Source organism: Cetorhinus maximus, chromosome 26 (genome assembly GCF_964194155.1).
Source record: "Cetorhinus maximus chromosome 26, sCetMax3.hap1.1, whole genome shotgun sequence".
Taxonomy (NCBI): Eukaryota; Metazoa; Chordata; class Chondrichthyes; order Lamniformes; family Cetorhinidae; genus Cetorhinus; species Cetorhinus maximus.
In genome coordinates this window covers 34604171-34631103 of record NC_135904.1, presented here as the reverse complement: position 1 = coordinate 34631103, position 26933 = coordinate 34604171, and the positions used below count along the sequence as shown (strand labels likewise).

Here is a 26933-nt window from a genome sequence, read left to right as displayed (position 1 = left end):
CCAACATCTTCAGTTGCTTCATCAATGACCTTCCCTCCAATATAAGATCAGAAGTGGGGATGTTTACTGATGATTGGACAGTGTTCAATTCCAATCTCAATTCCTCAGATAATGAAGCAATTTAAAGCATCCACTTGAAAGAAAGACTTACATTTATGTAGTGCTTTTCACAGCATCTGGAGACCTCAAAACACTTTACAGCAATGAAGTTCTTTTGAAGTGTAGTCACTGTCATAATGTAGGAAAAGCAGCAAGACCTCGATAACATTCAGGCTTGGACTGATAAATGACGAGTGAAATTCACACCACACAACTGCTCGGCAATGACCAACTCCGACAAGAGAAAGTCAGACCACCATCCTTTAACATTCAATGGCATTACCATCGTCAAATCGTCAATCCTGAGGACACCAGTGACCAGAAATTTAACTGGACAAGCTACATTATTACTGTGGCTATAACAGCAGAGTCTGGATACTCAGTTGAGTGACTCGCCTCCTGATTCCACAAAGCCTTTCCACCACCTAAATGGCATAAAATAGGGATGTGATACAGTGCATTTCACTTAACCTGGACGAGTACAGCTCTATCAACACTCAAGAAGTTCAACACCATCCAAGACAAAACAGCCGCTTGTTCAGCACCTTATGCATCACGCCACTCACTCCACCTTCAGTGCAACATGGTTGCAGTCTGTACCATCTTTGACAACACCTTCCAGCCCACAATCTCTATTACTTAGAAGGACAAAAGCAGCAAGCAACCCCAGTCGCATTCAGACCGCAGCAGTTCAAGAAGGCGGTTCACCATTACCTTCTCAAGGATAATTATGGATAAGCAAGAAATGCCGGCTTTTACCAGCAATGCACGCATCAATTGATTGAACAAAAAAAATAGTATTCAGTTGTTTTATTCAGTTAATAATCACCACACCTCAATATTACCTTCCTGAAACCTACAGCAGAAAATATGTTTTGTGTTGACTCATCTTTGGGCCGTTTCCTAGCTCCCTCCAAGTACTGCTCCAATTTCCTTTTAGTAGTTGCTGTTGAACCTATTTACAAAATCCTTTCAGGCAGTACATTCCAGCAACTTTCTAAGTTTAAAAAAAATCCTCATGTAGGGTCTGTTTATTTTTGTCAATTACCTAAAATCTGCATCCTCTGGTCATTGATAACAGTTTATCCTGTTATCTATCAAATCCCTAATAATTTTAAACACCTCCACTATGCTCCCCTTCACCTTCCCCGTTCTAAATATAGAAATCCCAGCTTTTCTAGTCTCTCCACTAACTGAAGTGCCTCATCACTGGTAGCCTTCTAGTAAATCTCCTCCAAACCCTCTCCAAGACCTTCCTAAAGAATAGTGCCCAGAATTAGTCACAGCAGCCTGGAAGAAAGCTGTATTCCCATTCCTATAGCAGGTGACTAATCTGCTACCGCAAAAAAAAAAAAAAAAATTGTCCTCTATATATTATAGCTCGCAAAGGGAAGTAGGTTTCTTTTTGGATTTGTCCAACTAACAAAAAAAATTATAAATTTAATCCGGACAATTACCACTTTAACAACCTCTTCCCAATCCTGAGCAAAATGATTAAAGGAGCTATCAGTAATTCCATCCAGCAGCAAAAGCCTGATCATCAGTCTGTTCATAAACTTTCAGAACTGCTCTATTCCAGACCTATTACCCTTGATCCAGATCTGTAAGCAAGAGCTGATTGTCAGAGAAAAGAAGAGTAAAAACTAAAGCAAAATACTGCAGGTGCTGGAAATCTAATTTTATGATTCCCATGGAGACCAACAAACTAAAAGAAACAATTTCTTCCTTCAGAATCACTTCCCTAAGGTTCTCAAAGTCTTTTGCAACTTTCATCGATCTATACCACCTATCAAACATCATTTCCTTCTCACTGGACTGGCCCTGTTTCCTTTCAAGTTTATAAATTCTTGTCCGTTTGCCAGTGCCTTATGCCATAGTTACATAAGCACTCTTCTGAGAGAGATGAGTACACCTCCAAAACTTTCCCTACGAAAGCACTCTTTCGGGGTATTGCCAAAATTGTTTAGGCCAATTCAAATTTGTGGCAATTTCTCAATCTGCTCCCTCCTCACCAAATTTAGGTACCAAGCAAATATTCTTCACCAAATCAAAAGTACAAGGAGGTTGCTTTAGGTCATCTTCACCTTTCACCTCCAATGCACATTCATGTATTTTGAGCTTTTGTCTTTCCGATTCTAATTTTTCCCTTTCTATTTTTCCTCTTTTTCTTTCAAATTCAAGTTTTTTTTCCATTTCTCTTTATTTTCCTTCTCTTTCTAATTCAAGCTTTCTCATTTTTAATTTTCTCATTTCCCTTTGTTTTTCTAATTCAGTTTGCCTAGTTCTACCTGAACACGAGCAGAACCGCTCTTTTCTTTCTTGATCTTCAAGTGACAAGCCAATTTTTCAACAATCTGCCTTCTTAGGTCCTGATTTTAAGTTGACCCCCATTTTCTCTGCTACAGCCTTCAACTGTTTCAAGGCACTGGGAAACAAATCCTGTCTTTCCATAAAGGCCTGAGCTTCAAATCATGATTTGTTTATTTATTCCCAATGTATACAGCAAAAGTAAAGATAAAATGTTATTTGCTTAACCTATTTTCTCAGTCCACATTAGCCAACTCTGTCTTTATTGCCTCTATTTAAGGTTAAGGTACTAGTTTTAGACCCACATTTCTCACCCTTAAACTGAATGTGAAATTCTAGAGGATCCTTTACTACAGGCAGAATCTAGTCGGCGTGCAAGGGTGGAGCCCACTTGCCAACGCATAAAGTGACACGTGGTGACATTGGGTGTGTGTCCCAATGTCACCGCGCGTCATTCAGCCGAACTGTCAAAGGCCTATTAAGGCCATTTAAATATCAATTAGAATACTTAACTGAGCTGTCCGTCCAGCCTTAAGGTTGGCGGGCAGGCGAAGAGCCCAGGCAGCCTTCGCATTTATCATAAAACCTCATCCACAGGCGGGATGAGGCTTCATGAAGGTTTTTAAAGTTTAATAACAATTTTTAAATAAAATTCATTGCCATGTCCCAGCTCCTGTGACACTGTCACATGAGGGGACATGTCTTAAAAATTTTTTTTTTGTCTTTATTAAAATTTTTTAAAAATCGAACTGATCTCCCTGAGGCAGCTCTTTGCCTCAGGGAGATTTCTGTGCTCTTTCGCGCGCATGCCCACCCACGTAAAATGGTGGCGTGCAGCCGATCGCAGACGGCGATTGGCTGCGCGCCCACGCCCACTCTCGCCCAACCCCGCCAGCAACGAGAAAATTCTCCCCCATGAGGTCATGAATTAGTCCTGTCTCATTGCATATTACCAAGTCTAAATTAGCCTGCTCCCTGGTTGGTTCCAGAAGGCATTGCTTGAAGAAACTGTCCCAAATGCACTCTGAACTCATCCTCCAGGCTACCTTTGCCGATTTGACTTGTTCCAATCTATTTGAAGATTAAAATCGCCCAGGATTATTGTAGTACCTTTCATACAAGCCCCCATTATTTCTTAATGTATACTCTGTCCTACAGTGTAGCTACTGTTAGAGGGGGCCTATAAACTACCCTCACCAGTGACTTTTTTCCTTTGTTTGCTGTTTCTTATCTCCACCCAAACTAATTTCAGCTTATTTGTGTTAAGTTTACTGTCCAGTAAGTTCCAGGCAGTGTGAAAAAGCACCCATTGTTCACTGTAAGCAACCTGTTTTCTTTAAAACCTTGATATTTAAATCTATATTAAAAAGCAAATGTGTATCGGAGCATCATGGCATCAAGATGGTTTTGCGGACTGATTATAATTTAGATGTCCACACCTTAAGCTTAGGAATTTCCTCCCTTCATCTGTCTACTTCTCTCATCCTTTAATACACTGCTTGAAACCTACCTTTGTAACCGAGCTTTTAGCTTGGTCTTAAAATCTTCTTTTGTCTCCAAATTGATTTTAACCTAGGTACCCACTTGCAAAGTATTTTACTGTGTTAAAGGCTCTATATAAATGCACATTGTTGTTGTAGTATGGGAAGGATTGAAAGAAGCTAGAAAGTAGGATTACTTGCCTTGCAGTCCTCTTAAACTCCTCCAGTTTATTCAGTCTCCATGCCATGAAGTTTTCTTACTCCTTCCCTGCTGTCTTACTAACTTGGCATAGCTTCCTCTTTCTAATTGAGGAGGAAATGCAGACCAGAGTTAAGCGGTTCCACAATCAACGGATCAGATCTAAGCTCTGCAGTCCTGCCACATCCAGTCATGATTGGTGGTGGGCAATTAAACAACTCACTGGAGGAAGAGGCTCCACAAATATCCTCATCCCCAATAATGGGGGAGCCCAGCACGCCAGTCCAAAAGATAAGGCTGAAGCATTTGCAACAATCTTCAGCCAGAAGTGCAGAGTAGATGATCAATCTCAGCCTCCTTTGGAGATTCCCAGCATCACAAATGTTAGTCTTCAGCCAATTTGATTCACTCTGTGTGATATCAAGAAACAGCTGAAGGCGCTAGATTCTGCAACGGCTATGGGCCCTGACAATACCCTGGCAATAATGCTAAAGACTTGTGCTCCAGAACTTGCCGTGCTCCTAGCCAAGCTGTTCTAGTGTAGCTGCAACACTAGCATCTACCCCGCTTTGTAGAAAATTGCCCAGGTATGTCCTGTACACAAAAAGCAGGACAAATCCATCCCAGCCAATTACCGCCCATCAGTTTACTCTCGAACATCAGTAAAGTGATGGAAAGGGTCATCAACAGTGCCACCAAGCGGCACTTACTCAGCAATAATCTGCTCACTGACGCCCAATTTGGGTTCTGCCAGGGCCACTCAGCTCCTGGCCTCATTACAGCCTTGGTTCAAACATGGACAAAAGAGCTGAACTCCAGAGGTGAAGTGACACCAGGACAGCATTTGACAGAGTGTGGCATCAAGGAGCCCTAGAAAAACTGGAATCAGCGGGATCAGGGAAAACTCCCCGCTGGTTGGAGTCATACCTGGCACAAAGGAAGATGGCTGTGGTTAATGGATGCTGAATCCCTCACTATCAAATGCTAGTGGTTACCATTGACCAGAAACTGAACTGGACTAGCCATATAAATATTGTGGCTACAAGTGCAGATCAGAGGCTAGGAATCCTGCAGTGAGTAATTCATCTCCTGACTCCCCAAAGCCTGTCCACCATCTTTAAGGCGCAAGTCAGGAGTGTGATGGAATACTCTCCGCTTGCCAGGATGAATGCAGCTCCCACAACACTCAAGAAGCTCGACACCATCCAGGACAAAACAACCTGCTTGATTGGCACTTCATCCACAAACATTCACTCCCTCTGCCACCGACACACAGTGGCAGCAGTGTGTACAATCTACAAGATGTACTGCAGGGACTCACCGAGGCTCCTTAGACAGCACCTTCCAAACCCACAACTGCTGCCATCTAGAAGGACAAGGGCAGCAGACACATGGGAACACCACCAACTGGAAGTTCCCCTCCAAGCCACTCATCATCCTAACTTGGAAATATATCGCTGTTCCATCGCTGTCGCTGGGTCAAAACCCTGGAACTCCCTCCCTAACAGCACTGTCGGTGTACCTGTACCACATGGACTGCAGCGGTTCACAAAGGCAGCTCACCACCGCCTTCTCAAGGGCAATTAGGGATGAGCAATAAATGCTGGCCTAGCCAGCGATGCCCACATCCCATAAATGAATTTTTAAAAATAGGCTGCATATTCATTGTTAGAGAAGGGAAATCATGTGACTTATGTGAGATGAACACAAAATGAAATTCCTTAAGAGAACAGTATCTTCCAATTCTCTTCATTTGGATGATTGCCTAATTTATTTGTGGAGAATATCCAACATTGAAACAATGAAGAACGCTGAGATTGGTTATCTGTTTCTCCCCAGGCTTATGAGATGTAGGTTTAATATTAAGCCTTTACATATGTGTTTTTTTTAATGATGAGCATTTTTGTTCAGAACATAAGAGCAGAAGTAGGCCATTCGGCCCATTGAGTCTGCTCCGCCATTCAATGAGATCATGGCTAATCTGATAATCCTCAACTGCGCTTTCCTGCCATTTCCCCATAACCCTTATTCCCTTACTGATTAAAAATCTGTCTATCTCAGCCTTGAATATACTGACGACCCAGCCTTTACAGCCCTCTGCGGTAGAGAATTCCACAGATTGACTACCCTCTGAGAGAAGAAATTCCTCCTCATTTCTGTCTTAAATGGGCAACCCCTTACTCTTAGATTATGCCCTCTGGCCCTAGACCCTCCCACAAGGGAAAACAACCTCTCAGCATCTACCCTGTCAAGCCCCTAAGAATCCTATATATTTTAATAAGGTTGCCTCTCATTCTTCTACACTCCATTGGGCACAGATCCAACCTACTCAACCTCTCCTCATAAGAAAATCCCTCCATACCCGGGATCAAATGTTTAATCAACTGCTCTGCCATTTCTGTGTTCCCATTATTATTTACCCAGCCTCGTTCTCTAAGGGGCCTATGTTTACTTTGGCCTCTCACTTCCTTTTTATATATTTAAAGAAGCTCTTACTGTCCATTTTTATATTACTTGCTAGTTTACCCTCAAAGTTTATCTTCTCCCTCTTTATTATTTTTTGGTCATCTTTTGTTGGTTTTTAAAACTTTCCCAATCCTCTGGCTTACCCCTAACCTTTGCCACATGGTATGTTTTTTCTTTCAATTTGATACTATCCTCAACTTCTTTGGTTAACCATGGTTGGTTTATCCCCTTCCTAGATTCCTTCATCCTCACTGGGATATATCTTTGTTGTGAGTCATGAACTATTTTCTTAAATGTCAGCCATTGTTCATCAACCGTCTTTTCTGCTAAACTCCTTTCCCAGTCCACTCCAGCCAACTCTCCCCTCATTCTTTTGTAATTATCCTTATTTAAATTTAGCACAGTTGTTTCTAACCCACGTTTCTCACTCTCAAACTGAATGCTAAATTTAACCATGTTATGGTGACTGTTTCCTAGGGGATCATTTACTCTTAGATCATTTATTAAATCTGCCTCATTACACATTACCTGATCCAAAATAGCCTGATCCCTGGTTGGATCCACAACATCTTGTTGTAGGAAACTGTCCTGAATACGCTCCATGAATTCTTGCTCATGACTACCTCTACCAATATGATTTTCACAACCTGCATGAAGATTAAAGTCACCCATGATTAATATACTGCCTTTTTTTACATGCCCTCATTATCTTCTGATTTATTCTCTGTCCTACAGTATAGGCTACTCCCACCAGTGTCATCTTCCACTTGTTATTTCTTACCTCCACCCATATGGATTCTACATCTTCCAATCCAAGATCATTTCTTGCTATTGTGCTTATTCCATCTTGTACTAACAAAGCTACCCCACCACCCTTTTCTTCCTGCCTGTCCTTTCAAAAAGTCACTTACCCCTGAATATTTAGTTCCCAGCTTTGATCTCCTGTAACCATGTCTCCGTAATGGCTATAAGATCATATCCATTAATCTCTATTTGTGCCATTAATTCATTTATTTTGTTCCAAATACTATGTGCATTTAAGTAAAGAGCCATTCATTTTGCCTTTTTACCATTTTTTCCCCCTTTGACCCCATTTACTGCTTTTTTTATGTTTGTTCACTCTGTCCCTTCCTGTCATACTCTGGGTATCATTACCTAAATAGCTGCCCTGCAATGCTGCCATATCCTTTTGCTTGTAAGCATATGTATCCCCTCTCCAGAACCCTGCCACCCCCCTCCCCTCTATTTATTTTAAAGCACCCAGTACAGCCCTAGTTATTCGATTCGCCAGGGCACTGGTCCCAGCACAGTTCAAGTGAAGCCCGTCCCACCAGAACAGCTCCTTTCTACCCGAGTACCAGTGCTCCATGAACTGAAACCCAATCATCCCACACCAATCTTTGAGCCATGCATTTAACTCCTTGACTTTATTTACCCTATGCCAGTTTGCCCTTGGCTCAGGTAGTAATCCCAAGATTATTACCTTGGAGGTTCGGCTTTTTAATTTAGCTCCGAACTGTTCAAATTCTTTCAGCAGAACCTCCTTTCTAGTCCTATCAATGTCATTGGTACCAACATGGACATCGACAACTGGATCCCTCCGCTTCCACTCCAAGTTCCTCTCCAGCCCTGAGGAGGTTTCCTTAACCCTGGCACTGGGCAGGCAGCACAGCCTTCGAGACTCACGCTCACGGCTGCAGAGAACAGTATCTGCCCCCCTAATTATACTGTCCCATACCACTACTACGTTCCTATTCCCTCTCCCCACTTGAATGGCTCCCTGTACCACGGTGCCATGGTCAATTTGCTCATCCTCCCTACAGTCTCCATTCTCGTCTACACAGCTTGCAAGAACTTTGTAACTGTTGGACAGTTGCAGGGGCCGAGGCTCCTCGAACACTACCCCCTGGGTCCCCAAACCTGCTTCACCTGCAGTCACAACCTCCTGTCCCTGATCACAGACCAAATTTGAATGACCTAATCTGAGGGGTGTGACCGCTTCCTGGAGCAAAGTGTCAAGGTAACTTTCCCCCTCCCTGATGTGGCGCAATGTCTGCAGCTTGGATTCCAGCTCCTCAACTCGGATCCGAAGTTCCTCGAGCTGCAAACGCTTACTACAGATGGGTTCACTCTGCATCACCTTGGTGTCCAGCAGCTCCCACATGCTGCAGCAGCAACACATCACCCATCCTGCCATCGCTATCGTATTCTAATTAATTAATTAATTACTCTAGTATCCCTGCTCTTTACATTTGAAAAATCCCCCATTCTTTACATTTTATTGTAATTATTTTTTACACCAGTATCAATCCTATATTTAACCAGCTATTTTTAAGAAAAGGAGAAAAAAAGACTAGAGACGTAAATGTAAACCTAAACTAAAGACTTTATTTTTACTTTAAAGCCTAGAAATACTCTCCGATCCTATTCACCAATCAGCTGCTCTTGACGCTCTTTTCCCTCTCACGCTCTTTAGTGGTCTCTCTCTCTCTCCGCGCTCTTTAATGGTGTCTCGTCTCTCTCTCTCTCCGTGCTCGTTAATGACATCTTGTCTCCCTCTCTCTCTCTCCACGCTCTTTAATGGTCTCTCATCTCTCTCTCTCTCTCTCTCTCCGTGCTCGTTAATGACACCTTGTCTCCCCCTCTCTCTCTCCACGCTCTTTAATGGTCTCTCGTCACTCTCTCTCTCTCTACGCTCTTTAATGGTCTCTCATCTCTCTCTCCACGCTCTTTAACGGTCTCTCGTCTCTCTCCGTGCTCCTTAATGTCCTCTCGTCTCTCTCTCTCTCTCTGTGTTCAGATATCTTGGGAAATGGGGATTTGTTCAATACAAAGTCATCAATAGCCTTGGAGCCAAACTACTCCATCAAAATGCAGCAAGTGCAAAGTCTGATCCCTGACACATCTTTTTGATATAATGCTACTGTGTAATGGACTCTGCTGAGTTCAGGGGCTTTGAGCACTCTTTGTTTTGTTCTTATTGATTGAACTGAGCTAGGCTGAGGAATTTATTTATGTTCGACTCAGGTGAGTAAGACAGATCTCTCATCTAAATTAATCGCTTGTCATGTTAGGTCATGTTGGAATCATGAAGAAAGAATTATTTGGATTTATTTATCATATGTCATCAAACCATCTCAAAACGCTTTATTCATTTTTTTTATATTACAGTGCCAATGGTCACTGATTTATTATTGAGAATTGAAAAATAAAAATTGCATAATTAGATGAGCCTGTTAACAAAAGGCCCCATGAAGTCACCGAGTTCCATGTTAGCCTAGTCCCAATCACATGCTGAATGTTCAGGAATACGCATCTTGAAATATGTACGTTGTAACACTACTGTATTTCCAAAGAACGAATTTTGAACTTTTGCAGTTTGAAGGTCTGCTTTCAGCACATATCCACTCTTAAGTCTAAACCAAATGAACCTGAAAATCTCCAATTTATGCTGGTGATGTAATTAGATGTGATAAGCCATTGCTAGATAGCATGGGATTTTTAGGAAGGGTTGTTACTATCTTTAGAACAGGGCCTAGTAGCTCAGTTTCAAAAAATGGAGACAAAAGAACAGGAAACGTATTCACATGCTACACATCAAAGCTCATTCTAAATTCTTCAGCTTCCCTGTGATGCCCCAATACATTCCTGTTCCTGTACTGCAGTCTTTAATGGAACGGTTACTGACCAGAGAAGACCCATCCCTCTACCAAAGAAAATTATTGCATTAGTATATTGTAATTCTTGTCCTCATGATGTCAAACACAAATAAATTACTTATAAAATATGGTTTCTGTTATGTGGGAAAACACAGTAGCTAATCAAAACATAACAAGCAATGAGATAGGAAGGGGAATAGGCAATTCAGGCCCTTGGGTCATTCCGCCATTCACTGAGCTCATGGCTGATCTCTACAGTGCTGCACTCTATTGAAGTGTTGACCTTGGTCATGTGGTCAAGCCCTCGAGTGAGACTTCAGTTCACAACCTTCTGACTCGGGTAAAAGTGCTATCGACTGAGCCAAACTGTCACTTGCTAGATTTCCTCTTAAAGCTATACTGAGCTCCAATGTCATCACCTGGTATCTTTTCATGTTCCTCCTCCTCAAAAACTATTCCATTCCCTATTTAAATAATTTCATAGTCTTTGCTTCAATAGCTGCCTTTGGTAAAACATTCCATCTTTTACGAATTCTCTGTGTGGAAACATGTTCCCCACCCTTGGTTATTCTAGTGTCTGTTGCACCTAAAAGCCCCACACAAGCAGAATATATGAAAAATTTGACTGGCCCAAAAATATTCACAAAACAGCATTAAAACAAACTTGAACAGGTGGGAACTTGTCAGTGAACAAGTAGCAACCATTTACAAAAACTGCGAGTCAGGAATTAGCCAGGAATCAGCTACCAGTAAACAACTTGCATTTATTGGCTCTATAGTTAAACTTCTCAAGGTGCTTCAGCTTCACGGAGGTTATCAAAAAAATTGTCACCAAACCACGTAAGGAGATGATAGGACAGGTGACCACAAGCTCGGTCAGTGAAGTAGACTTGGGGGAGGAGAGAAAGAGGCAAAGAGGTTTAGGAAGAGAATTGCAGAGAGTAGATCCTCAGTGGCAGTGGTGGAATCATGAAAATCAGGAATGTACGAGAAGCCAGAATTCGAAGTGTGCAGAAATCACAGAGGGCTAAAGGACTGGAGGAGGTTTCAAAGATAGGGAGGTGCAGGGCCAATGAGAGATTTTAAATTGGAATGAGAGAGAAACCAATAAATCATTCAAAATATATTTTGAAAGTCCTTTCAGAAATCATGTTGTCGTTAGCTGATTTTACAGATAGAAAATAACTTTATCACAGCAATTCAGTCTTTACCTGAACCAGATTTTTTAATTTTTAAAATTTCTGCAAAGTTACGTTTAGCTCGTTGTTTTAATGTAAAGTTGGCAGAAATGAAACCAGGCTGATAGCGATCTTAATTTAAAACTACCCAGAGAGGAAGTCACAGCAGAGATATACTAGCATTAATGCTGTTTACTTTTGCCCATATCTGTACCTTTAAAGCAATGGGACAACCTCAGGATGTTAGTCATTTAAAATGGTCAGTACAGCTGGCAGCATAGGATGCTTTTTATGGAAAGGATTGCTTTCAGTCATTGTTGATCGGCAGTTATTCTGGGTGATTTAAACAAGGGTTAATGTTTTGTTTGCTCACCATTTAAAGGGAGAGCCAATCTAGGGCCCTTGGTGATCAATTGCTCAGCAAGTAACCGCGTGGATTTAAGGCAGAGGTCATAGAACTCCTGTGCTTTCTCTTTTTCTTTCTCGTTCTTTTTCATGCCGTCTCCCTCCCTTTCTCACTGTCACACACAAAATGGCCTAATGAGCCCTGGCATCCTGATTGGAGAGTGAGCTAATGCTTATGTGTCAGTAAAGTTTTGTGTCTTATTATTTTTCAATTATCCAAGGAGCACAGGAAATTATCTGACTGCACAGTGAAAATTGTATCCTGTTCGTTCCTGTATTTTATGTAAAATAAATTGACTGTGACTTGCAGTCGTGCCCCTTCTTGATGGAGTGAGTTTTAAACCCTTTTTCCATAAAGGAAGCAGATATGTATGTGTGATATTGCATTAACCACAGCAGCGTACTGTGTTATGGCCCCTCTGTCATTTGATCATTTAACTACATTTGGGTAGCAAAGCTTATATTCCAGATTGCAAGGGACATGAGGCTACAGGACACATAATCTGAAGGAATGTCTCACCTAAAAAATGAAAAAATTAGGTGAATATAAATATATAAAAGGTTAAAGGAAAAATGGAAGAGAAAGTTCGAACTCACTCATAAAATTATCCAACTCCTGTTGGGGGTGTGTTTAATGTGGTTTTGCTCCCTGAAGCCTAACTCTCTTTCTGGGCTGAACTTTGGTCTTTTCATTGGGCAGGTTTTTCTGGTTGGCGAGCGGGGGTGGGGCCCGCTCGCCAGTGCATCTAATGACGCGGGGATACATTAGGCATGCGTCCCGACATCACCCCGCGTCATTTAGACTTTCAGTTCGGCCTATTAAGGCCATTAACAAACTAATTAACTTGATTGATGGACCTGCCCGTCCAGCCTTAAGATTGGCAGGCAGGCCGGGAGCCCTGGCGGGCCTCGGAAAAAGCATGAAACCTCATCCATGGGCGGGATGAGGTCTCATGAGGGCTTTTTAAATGTTTATCAAATGTTTAAATAAAAGTTGAGGACATGTCCCAACTCGTGACAGTGTCACATGCGGGGACATGTCAGGGAAATTTTTTTATTACCTTCCTCTCAACTTTTGAATTGGAGCCAATCTCCCTGAGGCAGCACTTTGCCTCAGGGGGATCTGTGCGCTCTCTGTGCACATGCGGGAAAGTGCACACTCTCGGCTGAGGGAATTCCCCCTCCCTCAGCCTGCACAGGGAGCGCATAGCGCTTCCTGGCGGACGTCACGCTGGGCGGGCCTTAATTGGTCCACCCACGTAATATGGCAGCGCCCCCCACCCCCTCGACCAGGGGCGCCAATCGGAAGGCTGCCCGCCCGCTCCCGCACATCTCCCCTGCCCCCCTAATGGGAGGAAAATGTTCCTCATTAAGTTTCCAGTCATCAGGTCTGTAATCTAAGCAATTAGTGTGGCTGCTGCTTTTTTCCCTGGCAAAGCCTTTGATGTTATTAGTGTCTCCCACAGCTTTCCTCTACCTGCACCCCCTCCCCAGTATTATCTTCAATATACTGTCGTCAATGTCATGGTAGATTCATTAGTTTCTTAAAACATCGATAAAGAAATTAGCTGCTTAATGTATTCAGTGCGAGTTTTTGTTTTGTTCATATAGTGTTTCTATCCTTTTTGGAATTTGTAATATGCTGCATGTTAATCAACATCTGTCGGCCCAGTAAAATTTGTTCAAACTTTTAGTTTTTCATCGGTTGTGGATGGTAACATTTCTCTGACTATACTGTGTATTTCCTAAAAGTAACTAATGTTTTGGGTATGCATTGATATCTTGCCCACAGCTGAGAGTGGACAGAGTAGTGGACAGTTCCCGGGCAGATCATCTGAAGGCTCGGCTGTATGGTCTCAGTGGCAAGGCCAGCATCACAGTCAACAGGCAAATGAGCAGCATACTCACCAACAACAAGGACAACCTGAGGTCTTCCAGGTGAGCATCTGCATAAATATTAACCTCTTTCTCAAATCTCAATGACTACACGGCTCCTCAGACAATCTGCTCACTCAGTGTACTCAGCCAGGAGTTTACGTATGTTTGGAATTCAACCAGTGACCACGTTAAAATCTCCACCAACATCACATAATTACTCCCAGCAGCACCATGTAGCATAGTTACAATTGGTTTTCATGTCATTTCCACATGTTTCCTATTTTAGCATAAAATGGTACTTTTCTGATGTTTATGAATTGGAAAAGGTAAACTCACTCTTAATTCACTCACGTGAATGGGCAAATTTAAGAAATGTGCCACTGTTCATTTGATGACCATCACACATTAGGAGTAAAATTTGCTCAGTAGGTCCTGAGGAAACACTGCACGAGTTTAAAACTCACCATGACAGTTTGAGAATTTGAATTTAGTTCTTTCTTTTCAACCTGTAAATAAGGAAGCTGGCAATTGTAAAAGTGACAGTGTAGCTGAGGAATTGTAATGAAAACCCAACTAATATCCCTTAGGAAAGAAAACCTGTCGTCCTTATCCAGTCTGGCTTAAATGTGATTTCAGTCCCAAACCAATGTGGTTAATTTCCTTCTGAAGTGATCTAGGAAACTACTCAATTGCATCTAACCACAAGCAACTAGGAATGGGCAATACATATCAGCCATCCCATTGCTGCCCACATCCAAAACTGAATTTAAAAACTCTCTAGGTTATGTAGTAAATGACCCTGTGCTCCCTGAGCAGCCAGGTAACAATCAAATAAAGCAGGCAGAAACAAACAATGTAGTATTAGGATCCAAGAGACCATGGCACAAATTGGAAGGTTATACCTTGTGTAGTGTTTCCCAGTTATCCTGCAGTGATCGTGCGCCTCTTGACATTTATCTGTGAAATATTTGGCATGCATCAAAAACAATCTAAGTCCCTCAACAGCTGAGCAAGTAAGTCTGCACCAGCACATTCCAAAAGCTGTAAGGTTTGTGTAAAATGAAATAGTCCATTCACAATCACTGACACTCACTCTCATCATATGCAATTCTCATTACTGAAGTGTGGCCATGTGAGTCTGTTACTCACATTATTCAGATATAAGATAAACAAGCACGGTAAGGCCAAAAAATCTGTGATTGCTGAACCCTAAATGACATCAGTTGGTGCAGAGGAAATTAGCACACAATACTGCCAAGGACTCTTAGACCTCCGTCAACTGTTATGTCAGCATTGGTCCCAGATTGAAAAGTGAGTGAACTACAAACTCTTTTGGTAGATCATTGTGACTTGTTTGGTTTACTGACAGGAAGGCCCTTAGGACTCAGCTTGTGCTTTTCTAAAGGTTCGAGAGGAATAGAATATAAAAGCAGGGATGTGCTGCTGAGGCTTTATAAGGCTCTGGTCAGACCACATTTAGAATATTGTGAGCAATTTTGGGCTCCGTACCTCAGGAAGGATGTTCTAGCCCTGGAGAGGGTCCAGAGGAGGTTCACGAGAACGATCCCAGGAATGAAAGGCTTAACATATGAGGAACGTTTGAGGACTCTGGGTCTATACTCAATGGAGTTTAGAAGGATGAGGGGGGATCTGATTGAAACTTACAGAATACTGAAAGGCCTGGATAGAGTGGACGTGGGGAAGGTGTTTCCATTAGTAGGAGAGACTAGGACCCAAGGGCACAGCCTCAGAGTAAAGGGAAGACCTGAACAGAGATGAGGAGAAACTTCTTTATCCAGAGAGTGGTGAATCTATGGAATTCATTGCCACAGAAGGCTGTGGAGCCCAGGTCATTGAGTGTATTTAAGACCGAGATAGATAGGTTCTTGATTGGTAAGGGGATCAAAGGTTACGGGGAGAAGGCGGGAGAATGGGGTTGAGAAACTTATTAGCCATGATTGAATGGCGGAGCAGACTTGATGGGCCGAATGGCCTAATTTCTGCTCCTATGTTTTATGGCCTTATGGTCATTTTATAGGTTCATTTTGGGGTAAGAAATTATACAATTGTTTTATCTTCTGCCAGCACACAGGTAGAACAGTGTGTCTGTAGTTTAAGATGCTTGAAGAACTTGAATTCCTATGGCCCTCACATGAAGCAGTCAGTCTTGACAGTTCTTATAGTGCAAGGACCTAGGGCAAAGCAATGTTAATACAGAAGATTGTTAAATGGGTGGTTGGCAACACCGTATGCTGCTATTAATTACCTCTTAGAGCCATTTTCATTCTGCATCTTTCACATACTGAGGTTTCACTCCCCAACCTCCGCCCCCACCATCGCCTTTCTTCAGTGCTGAAGCAGGAGAGTACATGTAACACTGCTTACTTCCAGAGTCATAGCACTGGATTTTACACTCCCTTGCCAGTGGGTTTGAAGACAGGGCAGGTGCCTGCCCACCTACTTGCACACCCCTGACTTGTCTGAAAGTTCATGTGGAGCGGTGGAGATGTCGGGCAGCCCGCCACTGTTAGGCCTATTGAGGCCCTTAAATGGCCAATTAATGGCCTCATCCCACTCTTGCCACTATTTTACCCATGGCTGGTGGAGGCCCACACTATGTGGGAAGCCTAGCAGCTTTAGTTATGTGGGCTGGCTTCAAATCAATGGGTGCGGGGGAACCTCCTTTGCAGGTCCCCTGTGCCCATCAGAGGCACCCCTAACTCCCCCACCAAGGTCATACTTCTCCCTTTACCTTACTACCCACCTGCCTCTCAAACTTGGTCCCTCACCTGGCGATACCCCAGACTTAACTTAAGTCCTTTTCGTCAGGACTGCCTGTACGTGCAGCAGTGGCCACCACTCCTGCCTTGCGCTGCTGGGACAACAGAGCTGCCAGTTATCCAATTGGCCGGCAGCTCTCTAAGGCGGGACTTCCTCCCAAGATAGTAGCAGAAGTCTTGGCTTAAAGTAATTAACATTGCTCCCACGTTAAATGGCTGAGGGGCAGCCGTCACTATGGTGGGCGTGCTCACCACCGACTTTTTAGCCGGACAGTTGGGGACCACAGCGCCCTGTAAAATCCAGCCCGTAGTGAAATTAACATGTGTGCTCAGCCCATAGTTTCCCTGGGTCCTTTCGATATCCCTGCAGTGTTTGGAGGATGCAAATCACTTTATAAATAAGGATGATCCTGCAAGGTAGGGTCAACTCAAATTCTCTGGGGGCATTTAATGTTCTCCTCCGAGGTGAGTTTGGAGGCGAGGGAGCATTTACTTGGCCAAGAGTGTGGTGAGTGGGCACCCTACTGCCTTCCCGCCTGTGCCCTGCTTAAGTCTGGGGAAGGAAGGCTCATGGATGGCCACTCCACCGCCAATTAAAGCCCACTAAGTGGGCAATTAATGCCCACATAAGAGCATCATCTCGGCGCCACTGGTATTCAGCCAGCAGTGGGCAGATGGGTCACCATGCGGAAAGCCCTATTGGGTTTGCTTGCAAAGTCCCAGTGGGGGGGTTCCTCATTGTCAGGCACTCAGTGCCAGATCAAGGGACACGACATCGGGAAAGGGGGTGTCCATTGAGGGCCACACATTGCCCTTGCTGCTAATCCTCACCCTGTGTCCCCATCCTGCCCTTTGCTAATCTATGACCTGGGTCCCTGGGCGATCCTGGGCCTCTGGTGAGTACACTGCTGACAGCTGCCACTGCTTCCATGATGCTGCCTGCATTGCACAGCTACTGCCTCTGATTAGCCAGCAGCTCTGGGCAGAGCTGAGATTTCTGCTCCTGGGGTCCTTTGTCCTGGAGAAGGCCCACCGCTGGTCACTGAAGTGTCTGATGGACACTTAATTTGGTGGGCCTTTCCCAAAGGGTGCGATGCAAGGCATTGCCCTGCTCTCTAGATGGCGGAACAGAGTCCCGTCGCCTGATTAATTACTGCCTCCTGTGTGGGATAATCTAGATCTCTTGTGAGGCATAATCCAGACCCCCTGTGTGGGATAATCCATTTTTCTTCTGGGGCTGAATATTGGGGTAGAGTTTCCATTTTGGACACAATCAGTGATTCTGGTACAAATTGCACCTTTCTTGAAAAGTGTTTTGTTGAGTATCTGTTCAAACTCATTTGTATGTCACCAAACGGAAAACCTGCCTTAATCCAGAGCAATCAGGCATTTTAAGACGTAATTTTTTTTGAAGAAATTTTACTTTAAAAATATCCCTTGGTATACTTAAGAGTAGGAACATGTCCAGTTTGATTAATACAGCTAAAGATGGGTTTATCCCAAAAATAATAAATGTTTCTGTAAATCAGTGTCAATCCACCACCTGTGAGTAACCCGATTTTAATTGACTGAAAATGACTTGAAGAAAACAATTATTTTCCAGTTAGGTTGTATTAAAGTAGTCCAATCCTTAGAAAATTTGTAAAATAATCAAAACCTTTAAAACATACCAGTTAGTGTCCTTGCGCCCAAATGATCCAACTTAATTTTCGGAGCCTCCTTGAAGGCCTGGAAATGAGAGCAATGAGGGGCTACTCCCAGTGGTGATTAATTCACTCTGGAGTGTGGCCAATTTGGTGGGTGGGGCCTGCTTATAGCGCAACCTTTCAAAACTAGCACAGAAGCTAATGGAAATGTGAGTTGCCCTAAATGCAGTTTGTGCTCAAAATTCCATGATCATTTATACCAATTACACCAACTTTGGGCAATTGTGCCAAGAAAATCTAGTGCAACTGAGCAGTAATTCCAGGCCAGAGTGGTTGTTGTGTCTTCCACAGTTATGCAAGTTTTTAACCTTCATCAATTGCATTTGCATGTATGTTAAGTCGTTTTTAGCTGCATGTGTAAGTTGCATGCTTTAATTCTGAGTGTCTTTGGTGGTAATATTTTTCTATGGTTTAATATTTGCACTAGATTTTCTATATTCTGTATTTCTATAGGATCTAACTCTTTCAAAACTCTAAAGCCCGTGCTTGTTTTTACTTGTAGGATATGTTGTCCATGCTTGGAGATCCAACACAGGGGACTGGCAATTACAACAATGAGGACTTTGCTGATCTAAGCATGTTCCCATCATTTTCTGAATAAATGGCTAATAACCTGGTGGTTGCTCAGTGACAGGTGAGCATATAATTGCAGCAAAGATTTTTGGCTTAAGAAACTCTTTTGAGAAAACTTGAGCCATTTAAATAAAACCAAATGGATTCAATTCGGTAACATTTTCAAACTATGTCATAGATTCCAGGCAGGGAAATGGGGGAACGAGGAGAAACGTGTGCAGGTAATGAATACCAGAGTCTAACCAAACTTTGTAAGATCATTCCCCTAACCCTGTGAAAAAAAAACGATTATCATACCCCAGCTGTTAGCAGTTAGAACGTAACACGTATATCTGAAATCTAACCACTCTTAACAGCACTTAAACACTGCTGTAGAAACAACATAAAAAAGGCTGAGCTACATGAGACAACAAAAGGCAAATTATAATCTGGCCTTTTTTCAGTTTTGTTGATTAAGCAAATACTTTAAAATTAAATTGAAAATGAGATGTTTCGCCGCTCCTAGGTGACAACTCTGATCGGAAGAAAAATTCAACAAACAGTGAATATTTTTCCTTTACACTGTAGCTGTTTGACATGAGTGACCATTTGCATTCTTCCTCTCTCTGATACAACTGCTCAAACACACAACCTTCATTGCTTTAATCACTGGGTCATAGATAATCCCTCCTGCAAGTTCCAGCATAGTCCAAACCTTTGAAAACTGAAACCGGTCAAATATCAACATTGGAATTTTTTTTATCATTTTAAAAGAGGAAAGTGCCCATTATCTTGATAATATAAATTCCAGAGAGGAAGGGAGGGACCAGCGAAACACTTCCCTTCCCTTCCTCTCACCCTACCAGGCAAATCAGTGTGAGTATGCTATTCTCTAGCATCCCATGCCTCACCAGGGAGGTGCATCTCACTGCTGGCCTAGAATGTATTAGACTATTTATAATCAGTGCATTTCTTCAAGTGCTCACTTTTATATTCGTTATTAAAATTGTAAATGTTGCCATTCGATGTTCAGATTCATGCCTTAACGTCAATGTCTTGCACACACGATTGCATGTGGTATGTATTACATGTGGTACAGTCTGGACAAGTCCTCAGTGGTGTTTTTTTCAGTCATAAGTAGGATGGACTATTCTTGTATTAGGTTCATCAGTAGCAAGAAAACAACAAGCATTATATGCAAGAATATTAAGTTAGGTCAGGTGTAGGGTCCTGCAGTGCCATGATTTGACAATAATGGCTTAAGATGGTGGTCCCTCTTAACTCATACCATTTACTGTCCAGAAAGCTAGATGATTATAATGTATATTGGTAAAAAAATATGACTTAAAAACCAGTTCTTAACCCAAATATGCGAAATCGCTTAAGGTGTTCTTTGAAAAAAACAGATCCCTTACAATAAACCGAATTATATCCAAAATCATACCATTCCCTGAAATGTACTTTATTATCGTTTGTGCAGTATAATAACCTCATCACACTTACAGGCCCAGTATGAAGTTAATGAAAATTAATACATTAGCTTTCCAACCTTGTTGCATTCTCTAAACATTCAGGCACTGCAAAAGATTATTTTTGAAAAAAATGAAAATTGTAATGATGGCTTTTGAAACCTTTCCCTATTGATTTTGTTTAGATAGCACTGCAGATGTAAAATGGTACTATAGTCTGATTGACTAGGATTTTTCCAAATTACATAGATAAATTGTAGAAGGTAAATATCTCTCTTCATTCAAGATCAGCATCAAATGAGCATAATTTTACTCCAGTATTGTTTAAGAAATCTTTCCTTCCCTCATTTGATTTACAACAACACATTGAGGATGAGAATTCAGTCTTTGCCACTTTGCTGAGCAAGACGGTACATTTAAAATCTGCTGACCAAGAGGAGTACCCTTTAGCGATTAAAGGAATAACTTTAACTTTCCAGTTTTCTAATGTTTGACCTAAGGAAACAAGTCATAAATTCTGACAGAATGCCCTTCTGGTATTGGCACATAATTGATGAATACATTGTACTATACATGAAGGAACAGGTATTGCGAGAAACCTGACAAAGAAACTGTGCCAGAATTTTCGGCTCGGCCTGTGGGGACGGGGCCCACTCGCCGAGGCGTAAAATGACGCGTCATTTAGATTTTCAGTTCGACGGGCGCGCAGCAGAGCCTGCCGAACTGTCAAAGGCCTGTTAAGGCCATTTAAAAACTAATTAACCTAATAAACTGAGCTGCCCATCCAAACTTAAGGTTGGCAGGGGGCAGGCAAAGAGCCCAAGCGGCCTTCGCATTTACCATAGAACCTCATCCATGGGCGGGATGAGGTTTCGTGAAGTGTTTATAAATTGAATAAAAATTTTTATAAAAATTCATTGACATGTCCCAGCTCATGTGACACTGTCACCTGAGGGGACATGTCTTAAAACTTCTTCTTTCCTTTATGTAGATTTTTAAAACTTAAACTAATCTCCCTGAGGCATCTCTGTGCCCCGACTCGGAACCCTCCCCCCCCCACCCCACCCGCACAGGGAGCGCTCAGCGCTTCCGGGCGCATGTCACACTGGGCGGGCCTTAATTGGCCTGCCCACCTAAAATGACGGCGCGGACTCAATCAGGGGCGCTGATCGGGTCCACGCCTGCCCCCTGCACAACCCCCCCAACGAGGCAAAATTCTCCCCAGTTAGATTGAGAGGTGTAGGATAAGATTATTCATGTTCCTTACAAGCCTGTGAGCTGCTGTGCTGATCAGTTTGTAAGATCTAATCCTGCTAATTCATTGCTTTGATGGTGTTCTATCATGAAATTCCCTTTGAATCTTTTCCATTGTATCTGACAAAATAAAAGGCAAATAAGGCCATAATTTTAGGTTCTCGCACTCTTAATATCAATGAAGTAAAACCTCTCAAACAATTTCCTTTTGCTAGTCAGTGTCAAAGAATACCAATAATTATGTACTTTGAAATAACTTTAAAAATTCATATTGGCAAATAGTGCAGAATTTGTCCCAAACCGTCTTTGGGTATCTCTGTATTTGAGTTATTTCTATCTTCTAAGTTCTTCACAATAATATGCAGCCAATAATGGAGTTTCACTGTAACAGTTAAACAACAAGTTACATTTTGATAGCACCTTTAACATCGTAATAACACCCAAAGTACTTCACAGGAGCATTATCGGACAAAATTTGACATAAAACGCAAAGAAATGTTAGGACTGGGGCCAAAAACTCGCCAAAACATTTGGTTTAAGGAAGTGACTTAAAGGCGGGAAGTGAGGCACAGAGGTTTAGGAAGGCAATTCCAGAGCTAAGGGCCTTGGCCGTTGCAGGCACAACTGCCAGTCATGGAGAGATTAAAATCAAGGATGCACAATGTACCAGAATTGGCAGAGAATTCAAAGTATTATAGGGCCAGAGGAGGTTATAAAGATAGGGAGGGGCGAAGCCAGGAAAAGATTTGAACACAAGGATGATCATTTTAAAATCGAGGTGTTGGTGGGGACCGGGAGCCAGTGTAGGTCAGTGAGGATAAAGGTTCAGTGTGGGGAGACGATGGTGTACTAGGCTAATGCTGTGGGGACATGGGTTCAAAAGCCATGGCAGCTGCTAGAATTTAAATTCAATTAATTAGAAACCTGGAATTGAAAGCTAGTGCCTGTAACAATAGCCATGAAGTTATCATTGATTGTTGTAAAACCCTACCTGGTTCACCAATGTACTTTAGGGAAGGAAATCTGCCGTCCTTACCTGTTCTGGCCTACGTGTGACTCCAGACCCATAGCAATGTAGTTGGCTCTTAACTGCTCTCAAGGAGAATTAGGGATAAGCAGCAAATGCTGGCCTTAACAGTGATGGTGTAAGAGTAAAGCTAATAATGGGGCTTCACTGTAAATGTAAAATCAATGCAGCCTTTCGTGAAATATTATGGTTTAGTTTTATTTTCACAGTTGTTCTATGCATGAGTGGTTCTGAGTGTTAACCAGTTTAAAGGTAGCTGTTTCTTATCCTGCCCCAAATGAAGGTGAAGGATCATGAAGAAATCTTTCATTCTAATATGCAGGATGCAAATAAAGCTTCTCCCTAGTCAATCACAAAACATAAACAGTGCAAATAACACTTAGACCTAGTTAAGAGAATCAATGCCTAGAAAAGGACCTTCACCTTAAAGTGTTAATGTAGAATAATTGCTGTTTAAACAGCTTTCAATGTTGTACTAAAGGTTCTTCATGGAGTTAATTGAAGCATTATTGTCAAGTTGATGTTTTCTTTGAGAAATCCATAAAGTCTAGCAAATGTTGAGTGTAACAGATCAAAGCTGTCTAGTGTTCAAGCTTCTGCTGGTTACTTTAGAAAAAAGGCTCTAGGCGCAGAGGTAGATAGTAAAAGTGTAAATGTAAATAGTTGTTTTAGAAGTGCAGTGAACTAGATGTTTTAGAAAATATTCTGTATTTTCAGCATTTTGTAAGTATTTTTGATGTAATTTCATGTAATGTAGCATTCTAATTTCTGCTAAAGTGCTGTTATTTTTGTATACTGCAGTGCCATTTAACTCAATACATTTCATTTGAGGAAGAAATTTAGTCCCACTGCTAGGTAAATACAATGTTTGTCAAGTCAGCATAGTTGTAAATGTAATTGTGCAGAAAAGTTTTAGTATAGGAACAATTTGAATAACTTTCTTTACAAGTGTAGAGCTATTTTAATTGCACAATTTGCTGTGGACCAAGTATTAATATTAGAGTAAAATCCAACTTTGGTGAGTGTGAACTGACCATCCATTGTATATTCTGTCCGATTATCTTTTCTATTGACTTCAATAGAAAGAAAAATCGGGTGGAGGCAGGAGCGTATAATGGCAGTGGGTATATAATGGGTGAGATATATATAAAAGACAATTCACTACAGCTTCATCAAAATTGAGTTCTACTCCTATTGTGTTTTAGTTATTTCTAACCACTCAATTAAGACTGTATAAAAAAAGCATTTGTACAAATTATTTGTTGACTGATGAGGGCAATTCTTCTTCATACCACATGGGCTATTTCAATAACATATCAGGCCAAATGTACAAACCCCCTGGCAAAATATAATTACTGTAATCTTTCTCACAATTTTCTAGTGTAAATGGATTCATAATCCAAATGCATATTATATCTGAAATTATAATCTAGCTATTTTTAACAGTGATATTTATGTGTATAGATTTTAACCTGCATTGTTTAGTTTTTAATGCAACCATAATTTGCCTATTAAAATAGCACATAATTCCTAGATATCATATATGGTACTCGAGTATGTGAAGACTCAACACAAAGCCTTCCTTACTTTATTTCAGATGTTTACTGATCAATTTCCCTAGATGATTTGTTTCTGTAGCCTGTGGTTTTAAAACAGAACTCATTTGAGGGTCATGAGCCCTACGTTTCAATGTTACACTAATGGGGTTATCAAATGTTTTTATTCATTGAGTGTCTCTGTAAAAGTTTAATTTGCAGCATTGTGGACAAAGTGATTTTTATTTCAACTGATATTACAAACACAATGCACTTAAGATGACTTACATCTTTAATCATTTGCTATTGTTCATATCTTCTGTAATTTTTGAATATTGACATTGCACGCTAAAACAGGAAGCAAATGTTACAAATGTCATTTTTGTGGTGTATGTGTAATGCTACTAATAAAGCCAAGCCAATAGCAATTGTCTGTCTGTTTACTTTTGTGTACAGAAGCTTGGTCATATTATTGCTGTGTTCAGCTGTATCCATAGCTCAATACAAGACCTTGTAATGTTCCATGCTTATTTTAAAGAAGCATGTTTCTCTTTGGGCAGTTGCTAAGGGATAGGATAAGATCACAATTACCTACATGGAATGTAACTCTTGTCAAAACTTGCAATGGTTTATATTTATGTATTTGCTTCCAGCAGAGTGAGGTTTTGTTGAAGCTGATTTCTCAGTTATCTAAAGAGTCATGAGGTTGCATACATGGAAGCAGTTCAGTATATTGAGTTATTAACTGCTGGCGTTTATATTATAGAATCAGATTATTTTCTCTACTTAATTTTCCACTGCTGAGTATGCGTTAAAGACTTACTTTTCAAGTCATGCTGCTCAGAAGATTCACCCTAGAGTACTTAATACTGAATAACTACTGCCTTAAACTTTTGCTCAATTTCCATGCACTTTTTTATACCTGTGACATTGCCGGTGACTAAACTGGGATTTGGAGTAAAGTTGCAATGTGTTTATTCTGTCCTATCCCTTTTATGGCCACTGGTTAGGTAGTCTCTGGAAGGGGTGCAGTGCAGATTCACCAAAATGATCCTGGGGTAAAAAGGGTTAAATTTTGCAGGCAGGTTACATAGGAGAGGCTTCTAATTCCTGAAGTACAGAATAATAAGGACAGGATTTCCCGGTCGGCGAGCGGGACACAAAATGACGCGCGATGATGTCAGGCGGAACTCCCGACATCACCCCACCTCATTTAAATTTTCAGGTCGGCGGTGGCTCAACAGAATCAGCTATGCGCCCGCCGACCTGTCAATAGCCAATTGAGGCCATTGACAAACTCATTTAAGTAATTAGTGGGCCTGCTCGTCCAACCTTAAGGTTGTTGGGCAGGCCGGGAGCCCTGGCGGGCATTGAAAAAAGCACGAAACCTCATCCACGGGCGGGATGAGGTTTCATGTAGGTTTTTTAAAATTTAATAAAAGTGTATTTATAAGTGATGGGCAAGTTCCAACTTATGTGACAGTGTCACATGAGGCGACATGTCAGGGAAATTTTTTCTGTTTTTAAGATGTTTTATTGCGGAGCCGATCTCCCCAAGACAGCACTTAGCCTCGGCTCAGCGAATCCCCTCTGTTCCACACACACACCCCCCCCCCCCCCCCCCCCCCGCCACCTGCACATGGAGCACGAAGCGCTTCTTTGTGGACGTCACGCTGGGTGGGCCTTAATTGGCCCGCCCATGTAAAATGGCAGCGCGCCCCCAAGCGGAGGCGCCCCTGCTCCTGAACTCCCCCCCCCCCCCCCCCCCTCCCCCCCCCTCACCAGCGGGGGGGAAAATTCTCCCCTAAGGGATGATCTAATTGTGGCATCTCAGATGATTTGATAGGTTAGATAGTGAGAAGCTATTTCTTTTGGTGGGAGAGACCAGAAGAAGGGGTTAAAATTAGAGTTAGGTCATTCAGGGTGATGCCAGGAAGCCCTTCTGCACACACAGGGCAGTAGAAATCTGGAACACTCTCTTCACCTCCACTATCTCTACTCTCTCTATTCTATCTCCTAGTCAACTTGCTATTCAAGCCAGCCAGTTTCCTCCGATTCCATATGCTCTCATTTTTGTTCACAGATGCCTTTTGGAAGTTCATATAAATTAAACACATAGATACTCCTTTACTTCTCATGTCAGTTGCCACCTCAAAAAATTCATTTATTTTCTTTAAACATGACTTGCCCTTTACAAGTCCAGGCAGGACCTCTCTGATTGATTCATGTTGATCCTAAGTGCTTAATTGCTGTCCTTAATTACAGATTCTGGTAACTTTCCCACAACGGATGCCAGACAATGAGCCTATAATTTCCTAGTTTATCTCTCTTACTCTTAGATAATGGAGTGTCATTGGCAATTTTCCAATCCAAGGAAACAATTTCTCAATCAAGAGAATCACCACCTACAAGTTCTGCTCCAAGTCACACACTGTCCTGATTCTTAAGTATATTGCCATTGCTTCATTGATGACGGGTCAAAATCCTGGAACACGACCCAATAGCATCATGGGAGTACCTTCACAATAAGGACTGCAGCGGTCCAAGAAGCTGGTTCACCACTAACTTCTCAAGCGCAACAAGGGATGGGGGTTAAAAGCCAGTTTTGCAAGTAAAGCTCATAACCTAAGTGTGAACCCCTGCATTTGTTTTTGAATTTCAGATTATCCTAGTTCTATTAAAGTAACTATTTAAATACAAGAAATGAAAGAAACGTTTTGCTTCACAAATTCCTAATATTACCCACTTTGTGTGCTACAGAATGCCCATTATAAACATGTATGAAAATTCAGTTTAAAGACCAGAATAAGCTTTTAAATTTAACATTAAACTGTAAATGTAATTTCCTGAGAAAGTATTTGCTAAATGAGAATTTTAGGGGTAGTTTTGCTTCTTTAAAATTCCTTGGCCAGAATCTTCTGTTCGAGCAGGGGCCGGC

General features: G+C 41.8%; 1 protein-coding gene across 3 annotated transcripts in view; it reads left to right on the top strand.

Annotated features, from left to right (window-relative positions):
- arnt2 (aryl-hydrocarbon receptor nuclear translocator 2) overlaps positions 1-26630 on the top strand; it is a 357501-nt gene extending 330871 nt beyond the window's left edge. For 2 of the 3 annotated variants that reach the window (XM_078530481.1, XM_078530483.1), the window contains exons 17-19: positions 13587-13732; positions 18661-18792; positions 24058-24423. In XM_078530481.1, coding sequence (XP_078386607.1) covers positions 13587-13732; positions 18661-18759 — 245 coding nt within the window. In that variant the 3' untranslated portion in view covers positions 18760-18792; positions 24058-24423. Of the gene's footprint in view, positions 1-13586; positions 13733-18660; positions 18793-24057; positions 24424-26334 lie in introns of those variants that run through there. The other variant, XM_078530482.1, reaches the window with a different exon arrangement.
- Positions 26631-26933: the final 303 nt, after the last annotated feature.